General features: G+C 43.5%; 2 protein-coding genes across 4 annotated transcripts in view; one reads left to right on the forward strand and one right to left on the reverse strand.

Annotated features, from left to right (window-relative positions):
* The window catches only part of L2HGDH (L-2-hydroxyglutarate dehydrogenase), a 45135-nt gene extending 43805 nt beyond the window's left edge, over positions 1-1330 (reverse strand). Inside the window, exon 1 of one of the 3 annotated variants that reach the window (XR_004540061.1) lies at positions 1072-1330. Coding sequence is in view for 2 of the 3 variants with exons in the window: in XM_033951189.1 (XP_033807080.1) it covers positions 1072-1172 (101 nt within the window). In the remaining variant the exon portion in view is untranslated. The remainder of the gene's footprint in view (positions 1-1071) is intronic. The other 2 variants (XM_033951189.1, XM_033951190.1) reach the window with 2 other exon arrangements.
* DMAC2L (distal membrane arm assembly complex 2 like) lies at positions 1191-19456 on the forward strand. Its single transcript, XM_033951192.1, has 5 exons — positions 1191-1322; positions 6763-6872; positions 14746-14954; positions 16002-16173; positions 18488-19456. Exons 1-5 carry the CDS (start codon positions 1221-1223, stop codon positions 18600-18602), a joined length of 708 nt encoding a protein of 235 aa, XP_033807083.1. The 5' UTR covers positions 1191-1220; the 3' UTR covers positions 18603-19456.
* Positions 19457-19752: the final 296 nt, after the last annotated feature.

Below are 19752 nucleotides of genomic sequence, written 5' to 3' on the forward strand. Positions count from 1 at the left end.
CACATCCTGTAAGTAGTCAGCCGATACCAGTGTCTTTTTTCCTCGCCAGTGTTTTGCTGCACACTCAGAATCTTGCCACAGCACAGTTTGCCATTCACTGAAGTAAAGAGTAAGCCCATGTCTGCTTAACCTTTAGTTGTTTGCTTCATGAGGGGCTTGCTTTTGCTAAAACCTCTCATCAAGCCTACCCACAGTGTAATGGGATCACAGTGTTGTTCTTACTCAGCCAATGAAAGCTCTTTTAGAAGTGGTGGAGACAAAGACAGTGTATAAAAGAAAGCAAGGGACAGGCAAGCGAGATATCTTAGAGAAGAGAAAGTGAATGCTGCAGTTGGATGGGCCATTTGCCCTTTATCTGCCATCATATTTCTATGTTTGTTTCTATACCTTTTTAATATGCAAACCTTTTTTGCAGATAAAAAAATGTGCAGATGTTGTTTGAGTGGCTATCCAAAATATTATTTTGCTTTGTCTGCAGCTGTTTGTTTTTTACTGAGCCTCCTAGAATTTGCCACCCTGGACAACCAGCACAACCATTTCTACAGCACTGAAAAGTGTATGCAGCGCTGTACATTCAACATACAACAGAAAGTTCCTGCAAGAGCTTACAATCTATTTTGGACAGACAGGACTTTTTTTTTTTTTTTTGGGGGGGGGGAGTTTCTTGCAGTGAATGATACGATGGACATAGGTAATTTTATGATGAGTGGGAGTTGAAAGCAGTATGAAAAAGTGGGTTTTAACTTGGATTTGAGTACTGCAAGAAAGAGCACCTAACGTTAAGACTCGGGCAGTTTGCATGCCTGTTAGCCGGACCCGCTAATATTTAGATTACTGTATTCCTGAAATGCAACAGGTCTATCATCTAATTTACAGAAATCCCAGTCCCTCCTCCCCCTCAAGTTGAGCTACTACAGTATTTTGTACATTACAGCACACCAAAACGTAGCCGTGCACAAGCCACATACTGAAGATGGCTGCACCATACATAAAGAGCAAAGTCCCAGGAGCCGCCGAAGTAAGGGAGCACACCTCTCCCACCTCGGTCTAGTCCTCGGAGTCCCAGCTCACCTGAGGTACCGTCGCTCCACAGCCCGGCTCCTACTGCAACGTAGCAGCCAGGAAGGGCTCAGAGCTCCCAGCACACAGCTAGAGCCCGACCGCAGCAGCATTGCGGCCTTCTTTACCGCCCCTCAATGTCGTCACAGACCCTATAACCAATGAGAGAGCGCGGAACCATACGGTGCAAAGGCGGAAGCGGAAGTGATGAGCCTGTAGTAGTCTTGTCCGAGTCGCGGCTCATACTGTTCTTCCTGCACCAGGTAACGCACTCCAGACACAGACTGTGGGTACAAGTCGTTTTTTTGAAGCATGCTGTCGTACTTGTAGCGAAATAGGTGGTGCTAAAAAAAAAAAAATGCAACCAAATGATTTACTAGTCCTTTTTTTGTGAGGACATGACCTAGCTGACAGTCGTGCCAGCTCCTTATCCAATTCTTAGTTCTTGTTTTATTTTTTTTACCGGTTTTCTGCTATCCTGAGTACTGTACATGAGCGTACAAGGTCTCGTACAGTGGTTCTCGGTCTAAACCTTAGTAAATATCCCACCAGTCAGGTTTTCAGGATATCCACAATGAATATGTATGATATAAATTTGTGTGCAATATTTCCATTTTAGGCAAATCTACTTCAGGTATATCCATTGTGGGTATCCTAAAAACTTGTGTGTCTGGATGTGTCCTGACAACTGGCTTAAGAAGCATAGGTTTAAGTCAATTCCCATCCCAAACCTTCCTGGTTTTCCTTAACATTAAATCCAGAGGTTCTCAACTTAGACCTCTGGACACATCTAGTCAAGAGATCCACAATGAATATGCATGACATAGATTTGCATACAAGGAAGGTAATGCATGCAGATTTATCTCGTGCATATTCATCTTGGGTAGCCTTGAAAACTTGACTGGCTAGGTGCATCCTGACAACTGAGCTGAGAATCCCTACATTAATCCAAGTAACTACTAAAACCAATGAGCCTGTTACTTGAACTGCTGGCTGCTTCAGTCTTGCAACCTTGCTAAACAGTGTCACCTAGATCATTTCTGGGGAGTTGTTCCAATACCCATACCCAGTGATCTGCAGTGTTGTTGGGTTGTGTTTATTTTATCTGCTTGTTTGCAACACAACAACCTCATAATCCCTTTTCTACTGCTGTCCTCTAGCTGTATTCTAAGCATGGCTAAGCTGTCTCAGAACTACTTTTCTCCATCATTACTGGAAGACAGGGCATTAGGCATCTAAGCCAATCAGGGCTATGGGTTCTTCTCTATGCTGGAATACAGAGAAAGGGGCCTTAGGACCCTCCCTGTGCATCCCATAATGCATCGGGAAAGGGAAGGCACACCATTTTGTACCTTCCGTCCTGCTGTCAACTAATTTCAAGGTACGGGGCAAGTTCAGAGGTGGGCATCCCTCCTGATGATTTTTTTTTTTTTAAAGAAGGGGAGCAGGGAAAGGAAGGGGAGGGGAGAGGTCGGTTGGGAGGGACCTAATGGGGGGTTTCCATGGCAGGAGGGAGTGGGCAACCCTCCTGACTCTTAGTATCTGGGTTATGGGGGGGGCAACGGGAGCGGCCTGGTGGGGCAGTAAGTTCGGCAGGAGGGGGCATCCCTTCTACTGATCTTCAGTTGGGGGGGGGGTCAGTTTAGGGGATGTCAGGGATTTGGGAGGGTGAGGGCTGGCGACAGGAGGGAATGGGCAACCCTCCTGCCAATCGCAGTGTCAGCAGGGAGGGGCCCATCATGTGGGGTGGGGGGGCTTTTTATGGGGCAAATATTGTGCATGTGTAACATATGCACAACATCTGTGCCATTTAAAAAAAAAAAAAAAAAGCCTCAACAGCTGAGTGACAGGAGGCTGCTTTGGGGCTTCCCCTGCCACTCAGCTGTTCAGGCTTCCCCAAACCAGCTCTGAGCATGTGTTAAAGTCACTCTCAGAGCGTCTGGTCAGTCGGGATTACGGTGAACCTACGTACAAATCATTTGCATGGAAACTTTTTGGAACAGCAATCACTGTTCCACAATCAGTCAAAAAGTCAGCCAACAGCGATTCGCACGGTCTTAGCAATTGTGTTTAGTGCATCTAGCCCCAGGTTAGAAGCAATGTACTTTTACTGGGCTGTGCTCACACAAATAGCATACAAATCATATTTATTTATTTATTTATTCATTTACTTTATTTGTTTAGCTCATCCTCCCAAAAGAGCTCAGAACAGGTTACAGGGGTATATACACAGCATAGTAAGAACAAATATGGATAAGACATATTTGGAAAGCGAGTGGTACAATGACCGAGTTTTGGTAAATAGAGAACATCAGAGATACAGTAGGTGATTATACATGCTATAGTAGAATTAAACAGGGAGATAAATTACTTAATTACACATGTTATAGTGGATATAAACATCTGAAAACACTAATCGATTATGGCAGGGGTAGGCAATTCCGGTCCTCGAGAGCCGGAGCCAGGTCAGGTTTTCAGGATATCCACAATGAATATGTATGAGATGAATTTGCATGCACTGCCTCCTTGAGATGCAAATCTATCTCATGCATATTTATTGTGGATATCCTGAAAACCTGACCTGGCTCCGGCTCTCGAGGACTGGCATTGCCTACCCCTGGACTATGATAGGTATGAACATCCGAGATACTCTAATTAACTATACATGCTTTGGTCAGGAACTTAGCACTATGGCCTAGTTGATGAGTTTGTGCAGAGTAGCCTGATAAAAAAAGTGAAGGAACTGTGTCTGGTGCTTGCTCAGAAGAGCAATTGATAGGCCCAGCTCCTCCTCCTGCCTGCAGCCACCATTCTTCCCCTCTGCCCAGCTGATGGCAGCTCTATATTAATAGCTCCTTTAAGCTTGAATCACTGCCTTTTCACTTCTATGCCAGAGGTTCTTAACCTGGGGTCCATGGATGAGTTTTAGGGGGTCCGTGAGGGTCTGATAAAAATATTTATATTCACTATACAGATCGGTACTGTTGATTTTTCTCGCAGATAACGAGAGAGTAAATGTAGTAGTAGTAGATCTGTTTTAATATGCACAAGAGGATTGTATTTCATAATTATAATGAGTGGCCATTGCTTTTTGCATTAAAAAGGAGTGGGTTTTTGTTTACTTTAAAGTTTAATAATACTTTGTGTATGTCCTATATGTTTAAGACAATCAAATCTTGATAAATAAAGTACATTATATTCATTGCATACAAAGTTGTGTTTATGTGAATATTTCTGGGGAAGGGGGGTCCATAGCTTTTATCAGATTCTTAAAGGGGTCCATGACTCAAAAAAGGTTAAGAATCACTGTCCTATGCCTACCCCTCCTGTTAGCTTGCTCTTCGGGTACTCTCTCATTTTGCTAAATCCAGCACTTTGAGTTTTGTGTGTCTGCTGTCCACTTTACCTGTTATATCAAATGATATTGTGTATTGATCACTGTTGCCTCTAGTGGACACTAGTGCTGCCCGATTCTTGATTTGAAACGATTCATTTTCTTTAAAAATTGGGCTTGCTGTTTCACTGACCGATCATCCTCCCCCATATACCTTCGGGCCTCCTAAAGCAGGAGCAACAGTGCCCTGACAGCGAAAAACTTGTTGTAAGTGCTGTCTCTTGCTGGCCATCCACTGCCGCTGCTGCTCCTGCTTTAGGAGGCCTGATGTTAGAGCTCACGGTGGGGTGGGGGGGTGTCGGTTGGGAAGTGCTGCATAGGCGCCAGTGCTGTGGGTACCCTCGGCTTCATGGCTTTAGGGGGCTCCCCAAAGGCTGACATTTTCCCCCTTCTTTCTACTGTCGTCCGGCTCCCCCTTGGCCTTCCAGTCTCACTTCAAAAACTAAATTACAGCCTGCAGAAGATTGACGATGCTGTAGTGATTCTAGCAGGCTGCCATTGGCTTCAGCTGCACGTTCCCTTTACTGCAGTCCATCCCAGACTAAAACAGGATGTCACGTCAGAGGAGGGGTGGGAATGTGCAGTTGAGGCCAACGGCAACCTGATAGAATCGCTACAACACCGGTGATCCTCTGCCATGGGGCCGATGGTGGAGAGAAGCGGGATGGTGGGGCCATGGGGACAATGGTGGAGAGAAGCGGGAAATATGCTGGATTTCGTGGGGACTCCCTGGTGTAGCTAGATGAAAGGGTAGTTGAGAAAAGGAGAGATGGTGGATCTGGGGATGGTGGGATCCATCGCTGCAGCCACATTTTCATTTTTTTGGGCCGCCAGCAGCATGAGTGAAGTAAACACGCTGCCTTCCACGACTGGAAGCTTTCCTTCTGCTACTGCTTCCTGGTCCCACTTAGGCATGAAGCAGAAGGAAAGGGAAAGCTTCACTCACGCGCTGGAGGAGGAGGAACGTAGGGAGGGGGTTGCTGGAGGATTGCGGTGGGGGGAGTAGTCATTAGAGAAATGCTGGACTGTAGGGATGGAGATGAAAAAAAGGAAAGATGCCAGATCTCCAGGGACAGAGATGGATGGTGAGCAGTGCATGAAGAAAGAAGAAAACGTCAAATGGGCAGGAGACCCTGGCAAGCGAGTTATCAGAAGACAAACAGAAACCAGAGCCTGGGACCAACATGATTTGAATAATGACCAGACAAGAAAATGTAGAAAAATAATTTTATTTCCTGTTTTGTGATTACAGTATGTCAGATTTGAAATGTGTATCCTGCAAGAGCTGGTGTTAGCGAGCATGAACTAGGACCTAACAGAGAGAGGAAGTCTTTTTTGTTTGTTTATTTTTGTTTACAACACAGCGCCAGCGTGGGTAAGAGAAGGCAAAGGGGGTGGGGTGGGTGAAGAGGCTACAAAATAAACCCGTCAAGACTTTTGAAAAATAACACCTAATTGGGCAGGAAAAGCGAATTGAATCAAATCAAAAAATTTTTACCTGAATCGGGCAGCACTAGTGGACACCCACCCAGACACTTTTTCTCCATTTGTGAGCAGTAGATATAGTGTGGTGCATCCTGGTTTTGAATTTATACCCCAAAGCAGTGTGGGATTTATAGTTCCTGATTCTACCCCCTTGAAATTCATGCTGCAACCGACAAATACACCATGGTAGCGTTGTCAGAAGCTAGGACTAGCCTAAAATCTCCCTCTTAGAACTAGGTAACTTGGCATCTCTGTGTTTGGAGGAGGAACGGCACCTGTACAATTGAAAATCTGGAATAAAAAGGCAAAGGATGAAGTTAAGATATGATAAGCTCAAGAGTAATATAAGGAAATACTTTTTTTTACAGAAGGGGTGGTAGATGTGTGGACCATTCTCCTGGAGGAAGTGGTGGAGACAGAGACTGTGTCTGAATTCAAGAAAGCGTGGGATTGGCACGTGGGAACTCTTAGAGAGAGGAAGGGATGGGCAGACTAGATGGGCCATATGGCCTCTATCTGCCATCATGTTTCTATATTTTTCCTTCTTCAATCTAAACATAACGCTCAAGAATTGCTAATTTTTGATGCAGTTAAACTATGGATCTAAAAGCACTTGAGGAGGGTAATTTTCAACTAGGCCTATTTGTAGCCCGGCCCAGTAGTTGGCTAGCATGGGTCCAATTAACTAATTTTTTTTTATTATTATTATTTTGTTTAACAAATTGTAGTGCTGTTTAGCACACATTTGCAATGCTCCTTGTTGAACTTTCTGTTTACAAAAAGACATATGAGTTGCTAGCATGTAACAATTGTTCTCTTTTCAGAAATCTGTGATGCTATTTGCGAGGTTTGTGCATCCGCTGCTTACTATACAGAAACCATCTTTAGGTGGATACCGGCATTTTTGGTCATGGCTGAATGCTGTTTTCAACAAGTAAGAATTCCCATTCTAGGCAAGGCTTTCTAGCAGTGTATAGATGGAAATATTTATGTGGTAGGTTGTCAGGACTTTTTAAATGTTTTTTTAATGCAATTTCAATATAATAAGCAAAAACCTTTGTACAGTAACGGTGCTAAGGAAGCAAAATATGAGCAAATGGCAGATATGAGGATTTTGTTTTTCTTCTTTGTATATTTTCCTATAGTTTTAACAGTAGAGAGAATTCAAAGGAGGACAAATAAGCAAAATCCAAAAGAGGAAAAAGAAAATAAGACTTGCAGGGTGTCCATCTAAGCCAGTGGTCTCAAATTCAAACCCTTTGCGGGGCCACATTTTGGACTTGTAGGTACTTGGAAGGCCGCAGAAAAAATAGTTAATGTCTTATTAAAGAAATGGCAATTTTGCATGAGGTTAAACTCTTTATAGTTTATAAAACTTTCCTTTAACAGTTAAAAGGAAAGATATATAAACTATAAAGAGTTTTACCTCATGCAAAATTGTCATTTCTTTAATAAGACATTAACTATTTTTTCTGCGGCCCTCCAAGTGCTCTATTTTTTCTGCAGCCCTCGCATTTAAAGTTTAATATCTTTTCTTTCTCAAAACTGGCACATCACTAAATTGAAAATAAAATCATTTTCCTACCTTTGTTTGGTAATTTCATCAGTCTCTGACTATGCATCCAATATTTCTTCTCTTCTTTCAACCTCCTGTATGCTTCCTCTCCTCCAGACCTCATTCTCTCCCCCAACTTTTTCTTTCTTTCTCTATGTCTGTCTTTCTTTGATTTCATGTCTCATTTTTTGCTTTGTTTCTGGCTCCCTGTCCCCCCCCCTTCTTTCTTTCTTTCTTCCTTCCTTCCTGCCCTCCCCATGCCACCGCCGCCGGGGAATAGGCTGCTGCCGCTGCCGCCATCGGAAACAGGCCGAGATCTCCCTCTTTCTCTTCTCCACGGGGCCGACCAACTCTCGCTGCCCGACGTCAATTCTAACGTCAGAAAGGATGTTCCGGGCAGCCAGGCAGCGATTGGCTAGCCAGAACGTCCTCTCGATGTCAGAATTGGCGTCAGGTGGCAAGAGTTGGTCGGCCCCGAAGAGAAGCAGGGAGATCAGATAACACAGGGCCGGCCTGAGAAGGGAAGAGAAGCAGGTTGGGCACCACTGCTCTAGACGAGCCGCACTCTAGGGAGAACAGTGGACCGCCCCCCCCTTGGTACGCCACTGGAGCAGCAACGTGTCTGGCCAGCTCTTCCATGGATAGCGCAAGGAGCCGCCAACCCGCGGCTTTGAACGGAATGAGTCGGCCAGACATGCTGCTGCTCCAAAAGGAAGATAATGATCCAGTCCAGACCGCGGGCCACAAATAAAATCTGGAGAGCCACATGCGGCCTGCGGGCCGCGTGTTTGAGACCGCTGATCTAAGCTAACCATCTAATCCAAAAAGTTAACCTCTTGGTGTCCAAAAAAGCCAACAATTGAGAAGGGGCAAAGAAAATATACTTCTGAGAATTTAATTTAACCACACAATTACAGGGAAATTTAAGAAGAAACAGCCCCCTCCCCCAGTTGAAGAACACCAGGGTGTGGTAACAAACGCTGCTTCCATTTCTAAGTTTCCCTAGAAACATCAGGAAAAATTCACACTTTGTTGAAAAACAACTTTTGATGTTTTTAAAGTACATTTTTAATAACTAGTCTCGATCAATGGGTAAAGCTAAAGTAACCATTAAAGTAGAAACCATCATTGACTCAGACCTAGAAGTCTAAAAAAAAATCTGTTAAATTCTCCAAACTCAGATCCTGCATTATCTCTTCCTGCTGTTGATCTTATGACTGTAGATTTTTTGATGGTACATGGTAAACCTTGGAACAAAATGGCAGAATAGCCTCTGGGAACCCCAAGATTTCCATTGACTATGTACAAAACATCTCTCATAAGGAAATGTAAACTGGAGCAAAGAAAATGTCAATATATATACAAATTCCTTGTTTTAAGCATGTTGTCTAAAGCCTCAGTTTTCCCTCTAATATTGAACAAGTTTTCAATGAACACAGTTTGAACAAACTTTATATAATCTTTATCCTTCTTTAAGTTAGTTACATAGCTAACTTCCTTTTCCATTTCGATTGAAATCTTTTCAGCTTGGGATCGTACCAGTTACATTTTGGGATAGCACATTCACTTGAGGGGCTGAAGCCAAATCAGCTATGGCTTCCCAAATTGCAAGCATGAAGGTAGCAAACGTGGTACAGTTCCTTCTCTTACTGTTGCCACTACATCCATCAATGGTACCTGTTGAGATTTAGAGGACTCTTGTCACCAAACCTTCATTCGCTTCAACAGCAGCAGCTTCTGTTGTCAGTGCTAAGGTTCCAACTGCTGGGTCCTCCAAGCTAGTCTCCTTTCTCATCGTTGAGAACCTTTGGCACGTTCCAATGTAAGTGCAAGGGCTGCCAGGACTGGTGAGCTCTGCATGCAAGATTATGGTGCAGGAACTTGAAGATCAGGGCTAAGAGTAACATCTGATGCATGGGACAATGGGATCTCCTAATACTTGAGAGTCTCCAGGAGGTTACTTCCCAATCCTTGTGGTTGAGTTCCCAATCTGTTCATGAAAACATCAGTTGAGCTAGACAAAGCCAGAGTCGCTGGGTGAGAGAGGTATGCCAACCGCCTCCCCTTGTTTGCCTATAATAATGAAATACTACAGGAAAGGTAAGAAGAGATCAGATGGACTTTATCATGCTTCTGCCATCTTGGAATCCTCCATTCCTTGAAACTCTCAGGCTTCTCTCTTTTTAATTTACAGTACTGTTGATTTTGTAAAGGAGAGAATGAAATGATATATAAATAAGATTTTTTTTTTTTTTTTTTAGAAAGTTTGCAAATGTAGTTGCCTTCTATTCCTCATTTACAAGCAAATGATTTCTGTTAGTGCAAGTGACAGGTGAAAGAATGAATCTAAGGATGTTGGTCTGTGTCCTGCATTACCAGAGTATGAGAGGCCCAGGCACAATTTTCTACAAATTGTTTCTTTTCATGGTACAGCATAACTTCAGAGGCAGGAAGCAGAAGCCAGAGCATGGTGAAAGATTGCCTTAAGGTGTTCACTAGTAGCTTTTTATGTGGCTATATTATAATAAATCATTTACAGCCTGCTGTGCTATTTACGGTTTTGCCTTGCAGGTTTCCCTTTTTACTGTTAATGATTGAATCAGTTGTACAGGTACTAGTCATTTTAGTTAGTGGCAGTGATCTCAGTGATCTGTTTTGGCTTCTGGTATTTTTTTCTATAAATCTTCTCCTCGGGACTAGGTCACACAGCAAGTTTGAGGACAAAGGTTAGTTTCACAGGCTACCGTATTGTCCTTGCTAGTACATTTTGGTTCATAGGGTACCACTTTCAAATAGAATAAGTAGGGACTAGAATTGCCACCTCACATTGAGAGATAAAACCCCAAATTGATCAAAAGTCTCTTTCCAGAAATCTGCCTCTTGCCAACCTTCAGCCCCAGAGCTTGGGCCCTGCCATGTTTAGGGGGAGAGTGCTCCCCAGCATTTTCAAGATGGTATTACCTCATGGCCCTGGTAGCTTCTGAAACCTCATTAAGCATTTACGATCTATGGGCTCTGGCTCTGAGTCCACAGGTGTTACTTTCCAGCTGGTACTGAAATGAAGTTGTTGGATCCATTGACATGCATAAGCCACCAAATCTCTAAAGCAGAAATGCCTCAAGGTTAAAAGAAGACTGCCTTATATCACTTAGCGGTGAGCAAGCACCAGATTTCATGCGGGGGGTGTGGGAGGGGGAACTCCGGATAGGTGCACGGGCTGCCCAGAAGGTCTCCACAGGCCACTATTGGCTCACCAGCCTTGCATTGAAGACCACTGAGCTAAGGTATAATTTCTCCTTGTTAATGTTGGTCACATATTCTATAAAAATATTCAATATATTGTGCATTAGTTGTTCGTGTTTTGTGGCAGTAGATATAAACTCAAGAATACTCACCTTCACACCTCACTTCCACCTTTAAGCCTTTGAACAAATCTAATGCCAATTTGCTGAGGTTGCTTATGTTTAACTTTAAGAAAGATTACTTACAGGTTTGAAATGTTACCTAAGAGTAGGTAACAGCGGTTAGAGCTGCAGGCTGCAAAATAGGCAAGCCAGTGTTCAGCTCCCGCTGATGCTCCTAGTGACACTCCATTGCTTTAGGTACAAGCTTCAATTGTAAGCCTTCCAAGGATAGAGAAATATTTTCTGTGTCTTTATGTAAATTGGCACAAGCTAAATCCAAAAATATTTTTTTTTTTAAAAATGCTTTCAACAAGAACAGTGGCCAGTGTCAGCAGGACATTGGCAGCCAGGTTTTTATAAGGACATTAGGTTCTCACTTTGTAGCATAAAGTGTTACATGGACTTGGGACAGCTGTCTTACCCAAATGATTCCTTTGATATCATCAACCATGATTTGTGGTTATGTAAGTGTAATATGATAGGAGTTACAAGTACTGTTTGAAACTGGTTCTCATCTTTTTGAAAAAATTGCTTGTATAGAGTTAGCAAGAATGGTGAGTTTTCTGGCTCTTGGTCTCCCTGGAGTACCATAACATATCCTATGCTCTTCTATCTATATGAGCTCTCTTGGGAGTGTGATTAAGACTCTGGGGTTATCTGATTTAGGTGGATGACGTTCCAATTTTTATTCCTTTACAATCCTTTTTAAAAGACTCATATGATCTTATGAATAAGATTGGACAAATGCTCACCACCATCTCAAGCTAAATGTAGACAAGACTGTTTTTTCTATGGGTGGGTAGTAAGAGAAGCACAATGGTGGAAAAGGAATAGAGGTCTCCCGAGGCAAAGTCTTAGGATTATCATTGACTCCAGTTTAGAACTGCATCTTCCAGTTGGGCAGGTGGTGAAGAAGCATATGTACTGTAAGTAACCAAAAACAATTTGCAAGTACCTAATTATTTTTCAATTGGAGGATTTATATAAAGTAGTCCAAGCTATTGCTTTATTTCACCTGGACTATTGTAACATTCTTTACCATGAACTTTCTAAGGCAGCTTTGGCTAGATAACAATTGTTACAAAATACAGCAATGAAAGATTTTACAAAAAATGGCATTTGACAAGCTTACACCATTCTTGAGATCACTTCACTTCAGTGGCTTCCTCCAATGGCTAGGGTAGCGTTTAACATAGTAACATAGTAGTTGACGGCAGATAAAGACCCAAATGGTCCATCCAGTCTGCCCAACCTGATTCAATTTAATTTTTTTTTTTTTCTTCTTCTTAGCTATTTCTGGGCAAGTATCCAAAGCTCTGCCCGTTACTGTGCTTCTATGCTATTCTTTTATGATTTTGTATGGTTTATGTCCGAACTTAATTATTTGCAACTTTGTACTATGATTAAATCTCACCAGAATATCTACTGTATTTTACTAAGTTACAGCTTCTTTCAGCTTCTGCTACTAAACTGTTTACACTTCTCCCTGCAAATTCATGGGTTTCTAAACCCTGACCCATCCCCGCCTCCCAGACCTCTTCACACTGTACCTGGTGGCCTAGCAGTGAAGTGGGGCAGCAGCGATCTTCCTACACTCCTGCCCCATGCAGAGCCGTCAACAAAAATGGCTGCCGTGAGTTCCTGCTGTAGTCTCGTGAGACCACGGGAACTCATGGCAGCCATTTTTTGGTAAGGTGTGGAGAGGTCCGGGTGTCAGGAGGGAGGCGGGGGTGGGTCAGAGTCAACTCTAAAAGTTATTCACGATTTTTCCATATTCACGGGCTGGCTCTGTCCCTAACCCCCGTGAATATGGAGGGAGAAGTGTACTACTTAGAAAAAATTATTTAGAGGAATTGCACCAGAATATTGGAATGCTTTTACTAATAGAGCTTAGAAGAGAACATAATTATATGAAGTTCAGGAAATTACTAAAAACATGGCTGCATACTAAGGGCTCCTTTTATCAAGCCACGCTAGCAGTTTAACGCGTGCAATAGCGCGTTCTAAACCTCCGGCCGCGCTAGCCGCTACCACCTCCTCTTGAGCAGGCGGTAGTTTTTAGCCAGCACGGGGGTTAACGCGTGATGAAAAGTCACGCGCGTTAACCCCGCTAGCGCAGCTTGATAAAAGGAGCCCTAAGCTGTGCTAACGGTTTTAGCGCGCACGTTACAATGCCGCACGTACTCGACCCTAACGCCTCCATTGAGCTGGCGTTAGTTTTTCCACGTAGCGTGGGGGTTAGCGTGCACTAATCTGAAGCGTGCGCTAAAAACACTACCGCAGCTTAGTAAAAGGAGCCCTAACTACTTTGATGCTACTCTTTTATAACTGGGAAGTTTTTAAAGCTGGGTAATTGATAATTGCTGTTGTTTACTATCATTTTAATTCTCATGTAATTAATGTTTATTTTGTAAGCTACTTAGAGCCGTTGGTTTATGCAGATTAAAATGACTGATATTATTATTAGAGGTGAGGATCAGCCTAGTGGTTAGAGTTGCTGCTCCTTGTGATCTTCTTGGGCAAGGAGCAGCAAAATGTTACAAAGTAAAGCCGTGCGCTGATCGTTTAGTGCGCAGCTTCTGTTGCGAAATTATCAACAGCGTCTATGCAGCAATCAGTGATGCATTAAAAATGTAGCAGTGATCTGCATCTCGTTTTAGAACGTTCCCTTCCTGACAGTGGGCTTTACGAAGCAGCGTAAGAGCATTTTACCGCGGGCCAGCGAGATAAATACTCCGACGCGCAGAGGAATTCAATGAGAGTCGGAACATTTACCTCACCGGCCCGTGGTAAAATGCTCTTACGCTGCTTCGTAAAAGGAGCCCTCAGCCAACTAGGGATAGAGAAAAACCTATATGTAATATGTAAACTGTTGTGGTTGCATCACAGAAAGGCAACATATTAAGAATCTAGCAATCTTTTAATATGGGGGGGGGCAGCTAGACTTCCAGTGATTGGGGCTAATGCAGAAAGGGAGGTGACTGGAGGTTTGTGGTTAGCCAACCCTGCCTCAGACCAGCTGATAATTTTCTTGCATTGTGCTTTCTTAAACATTTCTCTGCAGCTAGTAGACTACTGAACATTGATTTAAAGGTACTGCGTGCCAATGTGTACTATGCAAGCTGTGCCAAACCTGTTTCTGCTTTGATCACCTGTGCTGCTGCCCACAGTAGTTTTCTGCATCAGCTCCCTTGATTGTAAATCCTCTGGGGACAGGGAAGTACTTAGTGTACCTGAATGTACACTCAACTTGATCTACTATTGAAAAGGTGTGAGATAAATCCAGCTAAATAAATTATTATTATTTGCTGAAGAACTGTAGCTACATAAGTTGGGGAGGGGGGTGTTGCATTTTTTCCTGATCTTTACTTACAAAGATTTTCACCTTACTTTGTTGTTTTTTTTCTAGTTTTTCTATTCATTGTTTATGTTCAAATCTGTTTTATTGCGAATGTGAAAAATACAAAAGATCAAAACAAAAATACAAGAGCAAAAGAATCAACATCCAACAATACACAATTTTCAGAAACACCCAATGGAGCATTATTACATGCAAATACTTTCTCACAATGGACTTAGAGCAATGGAGAGTTAGGTGACTTGTCCAGGGTCTCAAGGAGCTATATGGGAAATTAATCCAATTCCCTAGGTTCTCAACCCACTGCACTAACCTTTAGGCTGCTCCTCCATACCTACTGCATACCATAGTGAGCAAATAGACTGGACCATGGTGTAACTTTCCAAGATTTTTCTCTTTCTAAATGATGAACAAACGGTGTTCTTTTTTGCCATATTGTATGTTGAGAGAGAGAACTAAACTTTTTCCCCGTCTCCCCCAATATCACTAGGGTGGACTATGAACGTATAAAGGACGTTGGCCCTGACAGAGCAGCCTCTGAATGGCTCCTACGGTGTGGAGCACGAGTGCGTTACCTGGGATTGGAGAGGTGGCAGCAGGACTATAATGGACTCCCTACAGGCCCTTTAGGAAAATATAAGATACAAGCAATTGATGCCACGGAGTCCTGCATCATGCACCGGGGGTTTGATTATCTAGGTAACCAAAATTTTAGCTTTCCAAGTTTCTAAGATAAGGAGATGACATTTGAAAGTACTCAGGCCTCCTATATGTAAAACAATAGGGTGGGAAGAGGATATTGAACAGTTCACTATGAACTACCAGACTTTTAAAGAAAATTAAAAATCTCTAAACTGCATTTATTTGGGAAAAATAATAAGCAAACAGTAGTAGCAATCAGACTTGGCTAGAAAAGCTTGAATCAGTCATAGAGCCTCAATACGTAGCTGTTTAATTCTAAATGGAAACCTTTGTGCTTTGTACCCTCACCCCAAGTGCCAGGATCCCTGTCTTGAACACACACTGGGGGGGTGGGGGGGGGAGATGCTCAAAAACATACCATTTGAGTAAAGCTGGTTGTAACCAGTCTAGCTTTTGAGTACTATATATACTCTAATATAAACCTAGATTTTTGGGCCAAAAAAATGCCTCAGAAGTGGGGGTCTTTCCCTTCTCAGACCCATTGCAGGCCTTTGCCTGAGCCCTGCTGGTTCAGTGGTGAGCCAGGGCAAGAGTGACCCTCCTATGCTCCTGCCCCATGCAGTTTCACTATTCAAAATGGCTGACATGAGTTTCCATAGTAATCTTGCAAGACTGCTGCGAGTTCGGTTTATATTTGAGTCAACCTTTTAGCCGCCCCCCCCCCTCCTTTTTTTGGGGAAAAGATTACCTTGGTTTATATGTGAGTATATACAGTAACTATACCCTCTAATACTCAAAAAGGATCTTGGTGGCTTTTACCCAATAGTGGTAGCAGCCACCGAGAATGCTAATGCATTACGAAGAGTTCATTAGTACAGTACTCCATGTAATGTACAGCAAGGAGGGCCTATCTTTAGCATGCAGACTTTAACGATAAGTCTGAGCTCTCACTTTCCTGTCTGTGCTTGAGCATTGATTGGCTCAGGTACTGACAGAAAAATAGGGCTAGAGCTCAGACCCGCAATCCCTGCCCTGGAATAGGAAGAGGCTGTTACTGCCACTAATAGGGTTGGAGCTGTCACCAAGACTTGTTCTTCATTTCAGATGGGCTCGAGCATGTTCAAGAAATGAAACTGTGCAAGTGCATTTACATTGAAGATGCCTGCCTGGAGAGGTTAAGCAAGACTGTGAATCTCCAGCGGAGTCTACTGCGTATGGAAATCATTTCCTGTGGCAATGTGACTGACAGAGGCATTATAGCGCTGAACAAGCTAAAGTATGTGTTGTGCTGTTCCCGTTGCTAGGTCTGGGGCACTTTGTTATCTTCACTATAAAGAAAAAGCAGAGAGGGGTGTTGAATGAATGGTGCAAGCCCTGTTGGGAAACTGGATTGTAAGGGGATCATTTATAGCTGCAGCACTTAGCAATATTGTTCTGTGTAATGCTGTTAGCAGTTAGAGCTTCTTTTTGCTGAGGAGCAACTTTTCATCTAGTTTTCCAAATTTGTTTCTGGCCATTACTTTTTGCAGGCTTAGTAGATAAAGACAGGTTGTTCACCCTCTCCAAGGAAGGGAGAACAAGAGGGCACTCTCTAAAGTTGAAAGGGGATAGATTCCGTACAAACATAAGGAAGTTCTTCTTCACCCAGAGAGTGGTGGAAAACTGGAACGCTCTTCCGGAGTCTGTCGTAGGGGAAAACACCCTCCAGGGATTCAAGACAAAGTTGGACAAGTTCCTGCTCAACTGGAAAGTACGCAGGTGAGGCTGGGCTCATTTAGAGCACTGGTCTTTGACCTGGGGGCCGCCATGTGAGCAGACTGCTGGGCACGATGGATCACTGGTCTGACCCAGCAGCGGCAGTTCTTATGTTCATATATCACACAGATCAGAAATAAAAATGAACCAGGGTGTAGACACGTGAAGGTGATGTAGGCTCCTGTAAAAGGGAATCAGGGCCAACTTGTGGTGAAGGTGGTTTAGCTCTTCTGGTACTTTCAGAATAGGAAACACTCTTACTTTCTACAGGTTTCCTAGCTCAACTGGAGCCAGCCTCCACTGGGGTGTAATGTGATGAGCCTCCATTCACAATTATCCATTTTTTGTCACTTTTATGTCCCTCTCCCAACATGCTTTAGTCCAGACAATGGCCCTTGATGGGGGCCACACAAAAGGGTTCCTGCACTCATAGCTAGGGTTACCAGACATTTGGATTTACTCAGAATGTCCTCTTTTTAAAGGATTGTTCAGGTGTCCGGATGGTTTCCTGGACTGGAGGGAGTTTACCTGAGTTTTGGACTCATTCGCTCCAGTCCAACCCCCATCCTGGAGTTGGGTCTGGCGCTTGTGAGTCTCCCCGTCCCTAGTACCTTCTCCGGCGCTGCAATTTAAAAACTTTGGGTAGCCTGCAGCTGTAGCAACGAGATCCTTCTGACATCTGCTTGCCTCAGAAACCTTCACTCTGTTCCCAGGTAGGCGGAATGATGCAGAGTGAAGACTTCTGGGGCAGGCCGATGGCAGAAGGATCACGTTGCTAATGCTGCTGGCTGCCTGATGTTTTTAAATTGCACCACCGGAGAATGTATTAGAGACGGGAGAGATGAAAGCCAGACCCGACTCTAGGGTGGCCCAGGTGGGAGGGGCTGGAGAGAGAGAGGCTGTGCTGGGAGTGGGGGCGGTTTAGGGGGATACTAGTGGGAGGCAGGGGCGGGGTGGGGTCAACCATCCTTTTTTTTGACTTAGCGAATATGGTAACCCTACTCATAGCCCCTAATTCTTTCTACTAGGTATTACCACTGCCAGGGCAAGTCCAAGGGTATCTTCTGCCCTTGATAAACTTTCAGCAATAGACTACCTGTAGTTTAGCATTTCCTTTTCACCTCTTCCTTCCCTAGGCAGCCAATGTCTCCCCTTCAGGTTGCCAGCATCTGTGGTTTCTCCCTGCACAGAACCCAGCATGTCTGCTTCCTCTCTCCCACATGGCCAGCATTTAATATCCCCTTCTCTATCCCACCCTGCGCCCTTCTAAATTTCACAGATGCTGCCCTAACTGCTTCCAAGCTGGCCTGAAGCCTAAACAAAATTTGGCACTGTGTGAAAACGCTGCTGTCTTCCCCCCTCCCCCCTCTGTGAAAAACTTCCTGTCACGGGAAGGGAAGGCTGTAGCGCTTGAGCACAGACTTGTGTTTACAGGACCAACATAGAGTCAAGTTTTGGTTAAGCTTTGGACCAGCCTTGGGAGAAGGTAAGGAGGGGTAGGGGTAGCAGTGACAGGTCTGGCAGGAGGACAGGAAGTAAGGAAAGCTTTCTCCCATGTTGGTGCCAGATCCTCACCTCTAAATTCTGCCATCCTAAGGCCAGGCCCAGTCCTGATCACTGCATGATGACCCAACTTCAATATCTTCTGCTTTAGTAGGTTCAGCAACAAAAACCTGTGGTAGGCATCAACCCCCAAATCTTTCTTGAGCCTCCAGACTAATAGTTGTGAATGACCAACTCGATCCAGGGGAGACAACAGCATCTATCATTTTTTCTTACCCTTCCGTTTTGACTGAAAATTGTACTGATGGTGGGCTTTTGCTATTTGTTTGCAGGAGCCTCCAGTATTTATTTCTGAGCAACCTTCCAGGATTGAAAGACAAACAAGCAACTCTTGAAATCCTCAGGACAGCAAGGCCATCACTGCAAATGGAGTTGGACCTGGAGTAAAAATGTTTTTTAAAATCTAGGCTCAGGACTGCCTTGGTTTGTTTCACAGAAAAAAAAAATCCTTCCAGCTGTCTGTGTTCTACACTGCTAGGGAAGAGAGGTGTTAATGTGCTTTCTGAAATGCTGTGTGTTCCCTTCCATTTAGCTACTTGACAAATGAAGCAGTGTAGTAGAAATGAGGGAGAAGTTCAGATTTCTTCTGAACTGCTGTTGCAGGATAAATAGTAACTGTGAGCCAATATCTAGTACAAAGCTCCTTGATTTGGAAGTGTGTGAGAAGTATCGTTGTGGTTATACAGGTATCAGACTGGTGGCTTTTCTTTCTCTCCTTTTCATTTCACAATTGTGCATCTCTGCAGTTTGAAGAGATTCTTGGACAAGGAGTACAAGCTGTACCTTTTGCCTTATATACTGTAATACAGGTCTGAGACTGGTAGAACCTTGCCATAATGAAATTGTTGTCAATGGGAAAATCAAAATTTTGCATGTATAGAGTAAGAAGTCTGCACTAAAATATCTGATGTTACAAAACAGAGATGGGTGCCCATCGAATCAAAAGGCATGTCTTATCAGATAGGTGTGAGGGACTCTCTTGCTCCAAATTGTAATACCAACTTGTCTTCATTGTGCTGGAACAATTAAGTGGCTCTATCAAAATTGTGCACTGGAGGCAAGTGGATATTATATTTAAAAACATAACCACTTACTGGCATGAACTTAGGTGATCCAGCAATGCTCACTAAATTAGATGTGCTGAAAAATGCCTGTGCTAGAAACCTAGTAACCAGATTCAGTGGCATACCTAGGGTATGTGACACCTGGGATTGATAATTTTTTTAATACCCCCCCCCCCCCCCCAAATATAAAAAAGGATCAGAGGAGTATTCTCTAGGGGTAGAACACCTCCCACTCCTAACCCCCCCCCCCAGTCTGCCACTGCCTGAGAAAGGGAATTTTGGACTCCAAAAGATTACCTTATTTCCATATTCTGTTTATAAATGTTTATCAATACAGCTACAATGCTACTTTATTCTAAAAGCTAGTAACATCCAGAGATCAAATTCATATCAAATAATATTGAATTACCAGACCTCAAATACCCAAGGCACTACTTGAACGATTTTTCACGCCCTTACTGGGGTGGTAAATT

This window comes from Geotrypetes seraphini, chromosome 7 (assembly GCF_902459505.1).
Source record: "Geotrypetes seraphini chromosome 7, aGeoSer1.1, whole genome shotgun sequence".
NCBI lineage: Eukaryota > Metazoa > Chordata > Amphibia > Gymnophiona > Dermophiidae > Geotrypetes > Geotrypetes seraphini.